At 38.3% G+C, this 6,872-nt stretch overlaps 1 protein-coding gene across 1 annotated transcript in view; it reads right to left on the reverse strand.

The window, feature by feature from the left end:
* Window positions 1–6,872, reverse strand: part of LOC106519059 (IQ motif and SEC7 domain-containing protein 1) — a gene marked incomplete at both ends in the record, with an annotated part of 51,032 nt that overhangs the window by 10,267 nt on the left and 33,893 nt on the right. Inside the window, 1 exon segment of the mRNA XM_014010572.1 lies at window positions 827–856. Coding sequence (XP_013866026.1) covers window positions 827–856 — 30 coding nt within the window.

Here is a 6,872-nt window from a genome sequence, read left to right on the forward strand (position 1 = left end):
CTATTGTTATTATTTAAAAAGGGAAAAACTGAAAATTTCATAAGAACTGAATATTTTCTCCACACTACGAAAAATTATTATTTTGTAACTAATCTAATTTTATCCCAAACCAACATTTTTCATTTTCACTTCAATGCTGTGCTTCTTTTTCCCCTCCCGCTCCCTCCTCTGGTATGAGGCCAAAGATTAAAATGCCAATCAGCAGCATCCCTGCCAACGACACACAACCACCACATTTGTAATGAGACTTTCTGAGAAGGAGAAAACTGCAGCACAGCCAGTAAATCACCCAACAAAAGGACGAGACTTGACCAGGAAATGTTCCATTAAAACATAAAGCAGACCTCCGCTGCACTTTTACACCGGCCGTGTGTTTGCGAGCACACGCCACTCCAGCTGCAGAGGCAGTTTGGATTCCTGAGGTGAAGAACTGCAGATAAGGAGAGTGTTTACCAGTGGGAGAAGTCCATCTTTGCTCTGAATGTGGTCCATATTCCTCAGCTGTGCTCACAGCAAATGGCAGATGGATTCGCATTACAGCTTTAAAGACTAACTGTGTCGGCACAGGCGCTGCTACAAGCTCCCGCTGCCTAAACTAAAAACACTGGAATGCAACCTTGATTTAAAAACCCTCATCATTTTCTTTCCACAGTGTTATTTCCAAGCAGCAGCCGACACTAGTGCCAGTATCTGTAACAACACCACATACATCAGCCTGCTGTGGAGTCCATATAAAACTTGAAAGTTTATTTAGGCTAAAAGGCTTTAGAAGTGTAGTGCAGCACATTAGAAAGAAAGAAGATATTAATAAAGAAGCTAGACGTACCTGACCATTCTGCAGGGGTCACACTCCAACCTGAAATTTAAAAAAAAAAAAGAAAGTTCAATGATTTTGTTAAAGAAGTGAAATGCTGCAGCGTATCATTACTGCAGCTTCATAAAATACCTCAATAACCACCAGGACTGGATTCAGCAGCTTTACACTGCTTCCTGCCACGGAAAGGTGTTTCCCTTCTGATCCATCACCTGCTAAACTTTATGTTCCTGCTACAACTCTGGACTGACATTAACAGATTTAAACCTGTGTGTCACAACACTTTCTCTAAAAATGCAACGTTTGTGCTCTTGGTGTCTTGTTCTTACAAGCAGTGATTTGCTTTTGCGGTATTTTGTGCTGAATAAATGATACGACCATTACCATGACTAACTCACTAGTTTCTCTAATACTGCTTATCATAATAATTTGCTGAATTGTAAATGTGGCCAATTTTGCTTCTTCAAAATACAATTTCAAGTGATTCTCATTAAGCGAGCATGAAACTAACTCAACTGAATAATCAGGACAACAGTGAACCATCAGTAGGGATGGGTACCAAAGCCCGGTGTTTTTTCAGTACCAGCGCCACGTGATTAATTTTGACTGGACCAATAAGCTCCAACCTTCACGATATCGTTAATGGCACTGACATGACAATCGTGGACACGGCGCATGCTGCGTTGTTTGAAAAAAAAGCTCTATTTTCCTCTCTGGCCTCTCACAGCCTGCTTCTCATATTCTGTCAGACTCAGCATGAAGGGGAGGGGCTGCGAACAACACAGCGTACCAGCTGATGTGACCCATTTGTGCAGAAAAAGACATGACATCACATTCAGCACAGTGTTTACAGAAGTAGATAACATGGATGCTACATGTTAGCATGTTGTTTCTGTTGTTCAATCAGAGCAGATTAAATAATTATCTGACATGTTTGTTTCATTCAGTGTTTGTATCTGAACCTGCCTAAAACAGAATGCTCTGGTGAAGCATTTTATCTTTGGAACGAAGCAACATGTTAAAAGTGCTGGGAGACTGTGATGAAGTGATTCAACACAATCTGCTGGCTTCTTCTTTAGATTGTTCTTTTTTCATGTACAGTGCCCTGAGACAAAGTATGTTGTGACTTGGCGCTATATAAATAAACTGAAGTGAAACTGAACTGAATTTAAAAGAAAAGTAGTGAAGTAACTTTAGCACCGATGCAGTCTGCAACAACGTTACCACCATACGTTTCTGTGGATTATCAGTCATCCAGGACATGGAACATTTAAATAAACAACACGAAGCAAATGAACTTCTGTTCTGTAGCTGAAGACATGGAGCAACAACTTTTAAACAGCATGACTTGAGGTTAGTCACTAGGGGTGGGAATCTTTTACTAACACACAATTCGATTCAAAATCTATTTTTTTTTCATTCAAAACTCAATGTGAGTTCACTTGTCGTGTTCCTAAAGTGCTTCATTTTGCAAATGTTGCACACAGTGAAGCTCATGTCAAACTCAGACTTGTTCAGTAAAAAACAAAATGAACCCAAATCTTTGCATTCAATGAAGACACAGGGTCAGATGAATTTCTTTCCTCCAGTTTTGTTTTTGGTGCTTTCTGAACACTCCAGAACCAGCTCCATGTGACGTCAGAACGTCCCAAGTAATTACAAAATGGAGGTTGACAACCTTTGGTTTTGTTTATTTATTTATTTATTTATTTATTTTTAAAAATCAATTTTGGGAAATTTTAAATTGATTTTGAATCTTTGTAAATGAGAATCACGATTCCGATTCAAAACGATTTTTTTGGTGCAGCCCTATTAGGCACTCCCACCTAATTGATGTAAGTCAGATGACGTGCGTTCAGACTGAGGTCACTTTAAAAAACATCAGATATGTATCTGATTCAGTACCACATACTGAAAAGAATTGGGTCAGATTTGGAGAAAAAAAATATTGGATTTGTTACATTCAGACTGTCATGAAAACATCCAACTCGCTTTGCATAAAACAATAAAAAATTTAACATGCAAATTAAAATTACATGTGTGAAAAAAATAATTAAATGGCTTTAGTGTATATTCCACATTGTTTGTTTTTGGTTTCATTGTCCCCTGTTGTTGAGGCAAAGGACACAGAAATGCTCTGTCTGTCTGTGACGGGGGACACAAACATTTGGCGTTGAGTTCCATCTTGTTCCCACAGAAAAGCATCGAAAAGAGGACAGTTAAAATACCGGATCAATAAGCACCAATAAGAGCAAGATATTAAAAAATACACTTGTACGAAACCAAACTCACAAATTTCTGAAAAAAAGGAGGGATAGTGAAAAATGTAAAAATACCAGGCAGAATATGTGTTTAACACAGGCAAAATACACTTTCTATATTCTAAACATTGACCCTCTGAGTACTGTGTACTTGATTCAAATGATCGGGATGAAGTACACTTTTAGTGTTTGTTGCTGGTCATACCAGCCACTGAGGCATTTCTCTCCCTGAACAGAAAGTGTTAGGAATAAGACACCAACTCTGCTGAAAAGCCAAAAGTTGGCATCAGAAGAAGTCATCTACTAAAACAAATACTTGTAGGTTTGTTCTGCAAACACAATGTAAATACAGTTAAACGTTTATGCCTTTTTTCCCCACTAAATTTGATGTCAGTAGAAACAAACCTGCTTATAAACAAATGAGATTCTATCTGTCCAAAATCTAAACAAACCTCTTATAATTTATTCCCACTGTGCCCATCAGTGAATCAATAAATTAATTTTCACATTCCTACCCCAAATGTCTGCCATGACATAAAATAACAGGTAAACACAAATGATATGGCCATGTCCTCGACTGCTGAGGGATTTAAATGGTGAATGTTTGTAGTTTTTGTGACCGTTTCTCTGGAGTGGAGTTGAACAGTGAATGCATGTTAATGCTTTTGGTGCAAAATATTCAAGTGGGTGAGAGTTACACTGTGTAAAAGAACAGATATATTTTTTTTTCCTTTTTTTTTGCCTGTTCGAGGCAGTGCAGAGTGACAGACACTTGCGACTGGAGGAAGCAATTTTATCCACCACCAGGTGCAACGGCAGAGCCTGCAGAGTGATCAGTGCTGGCCATGGCTACCATAGGATAATCTTCAGCCACCCCAATGTGTGTGTGTAGGGGGGGGGGGGGTAAGATTTGTGTTTGGTAGAGTATTTCTTTGTTGTAATAATACTTTTTGGCAATAAATCTCATTCCACTGGAAATTCTGTTAATTTCCCTTTTAAATGGTGCCACATTTGTAAGGAACATGCATCTGGGGGATGAGCAGTGGAGCTGAGCATGTGGGTTGATCACATGAAATACTTCCCAAATCTTCTCTGTCAAACTGTTTTTGTTGTTGTTGTTGACACTTGTTTCGAGCTTCTGGTACCTCCAGGTGCTGCCAAACAGGTGCCTGGTATAAGATTTATTGCCAAAAAGCATTGTTACAAAGAAATAATCCACTAAACGCAATTTACGTACTTTTTTGTGGTAAGATTATATATCTTGGATTTGACTTGGGAACCCATTTTCCAATAGAGACCCTTTTTATGCCTAGATGCAGCCACATACCAAAATTGAAGTTGGTACCAAACTTATTTTTCAAATTATTCAACTTGCAATTTGGATGGATGGACAGAGGGTATTTCCAATTCTCCACTTTGCTCCATGATGAGGAACAATACTTAAAAACAAAGATTTTGTCCTAATATGATTTTTACAAAGTTAGAAGTGTATTGAGCAATAAATAAAAGTGTTAACAGAACTAAAACATTTGAAAATTTGGATTATCTCTGCTACAAAAAGTTTATATTGTGAACAAACGTTGTGAACTTTTGTAAAGGTCACCATAAATTTACTGGTATGCACATTTGATTCCACATTCTGAGCCATCAAACTCTATAAGTCCAGTTTGATATGGACTGCAGTGTAAGGAAAGCACTGACTCTTCACACTGCAGAAATAAAATGTAGCCTGTTCGTCGAACCACAGCACTGAGGGCCAATAAAGCAGCTGCATGGCTGCGTCAGGGTGAATTTATGAGCCACCTTGTTGGCTCCTTTCACTTTTCACATGGAGAAAACAATGAGCTAAAGACCAAACAGTGACTGACTACCATTACCTACTGTAGGCTCTGTTTAGAAATGTACTCTGCAGGAAATAATGGCCCTCTGCAACACATAAAGCTGTATTAGCTTTTTTCCCCTCCCATTACTCGTTTCTCTTAACTCACAATTTCTTTACTCGGTTATTTTGTGTCGGCTGTGCAGCTGCGCTCCCATTCAAACACCTTTTAATAATTTCCACAAAACTGGTGTTTTCATTAGAGCTAATCTAATCTGATTGTGGAAAGATTCATTGATCAAATGCAACGGGAGGATGAGTTTCACAGAAATACTGCTGTTCAGACACAAATGAAGTTATTTATTGCTGTGTGGACCTACATTTATATGATCAACACAGAATTATAGATCATAAATCGTTAGCAGAGTGACATGCCTGTCTTTTAAACAGTTCATCACGCCGTCGAGCACACTCAGAGGAGCGCTCCGTGCCTTGTGCTGTGCAGGAAGACCACTACAAACCATTAATACTATCATTAATACCAACACTGTGTACGCCCCCGTTTGTTTTTGTATTCTGATACTGCAATAGGAAGACAAATGGACTGTCCACTGCGTTTCACACTGCCTGATGTCTCATCAGTCATTGTTATTCATGTGGAACGTCACTTTGTGCCCTTCTGAGCTGCTGCTTGATCAGTTGTGGGTTTTTTATTTTTTTGTTTTGTTTTTTTTTTTTGGTCACTTCAACTTCAGGACTCTAACAAGAAATGTGTTAAATATTGTATATTAATATTGTATTTTGTACGAGAAATATGTCTCTTCAGATGCTGAATTGTCTAACATGTCCACTACTATGCTGCCCTGTTCTAGTGCTGCAATGATTAGTCGACATAACTGATTAAGTCGATTATAAAAAAAAATTGTCAACGCGGAATTTTAATGTTGACGCATCTTTTTTTTTTGTTGTTTTTTTTACACTACATAATATGTAACTGTAATGCAACACATGAACTGCTGGGGGCAGAATCACTTCTATTGTCTGCGGTTGCATTTTTTACTGATAAAGAGGAGGTGCTGGCCTGCCAATCACAAAAGAGGGCGGTGCAGACAAGCACATCAAAGAGCGATAACAGCAGAATGGAAAGATGATTGCATCAAAGAGGCAAAAAAATAAAAAATTAAAAAAGACCTAAATTTTCAAAAATAGGCTACATTTTACCAAATAAATAAACCCCCCCAAAATTGTATTTCATTTATTTTTTTCTTGTGATCACACAAATTAATTTTAGAAAAATATGATTAAGATCTTAAGCTTAAGTTTTATTGGTCATTATTTTAATAAGCTGCGAGAACTTATGTTAAAAAGGTAGAAAGACTGTATAACAGGGTGTAATTCTCAGGTGTGAGCAGGTGAGATGAGATGCACTGGAGCTGGAACAGGAAGTGCACCCGCAAGAATCATAGATGGAACTTGTGAAATAATTGTAATCAACTAAACAATTAATCGAAAACATAACCAACAGATTAGTCTATCAAAATAGTCATGTGATTGCATCCCAGCTCTGTTCCAACATGTAACCTCGCTGTGAGTTTTGTCTAAAAGAATCAAAAAGAAAAAAGTTGTATAGGTCATCTGAACGGGTTCTTCTCTAATGAAACGTTTCGTTTGGACTTCCTGGGCTTTAATTTTAACCCAGGTGTCGTCAACATATCTGAACCAATGGCTCGGTGGAACCCCTGAAAAGGACATCAAGGCTCTCTTTTCCACTTCCTCCATGTACAGGTTTGCAACAATAGGAGAAACTGGGGATCCCATGGCACACCCATGTTTCTGCCTATAATTTTGCCCCCCGTACATGAAGTAGGTTGATTCCAGGCACAGTTTGAGGAGTTGGCACACTTGTGTCCAACATTTCACTGATCACATCAACTCTGTGGATGAATATATAAAGTTCACATGAGAGGATGTAAAAAAT

The sequence above is a fragment of the Austrofundulus limnaeus genome, unplaced genomic scaffold, assembly GCF_001266775.1.
Source record: "Austrofundulus limnaeus strain Quisiro unplaced genomic scaffold, Austrofundulus_limnaeus-1.0 Scaffold70, whole genome shotgun sequence".
In the NCBI taxonomy this organism is placed as follows: Eukaryota; Metazoa; Chordata; class Actinopteri; order Cyprinodontiformes; family Rivulidae; genus Austrofundulus; species Austrofundulus limnaeus.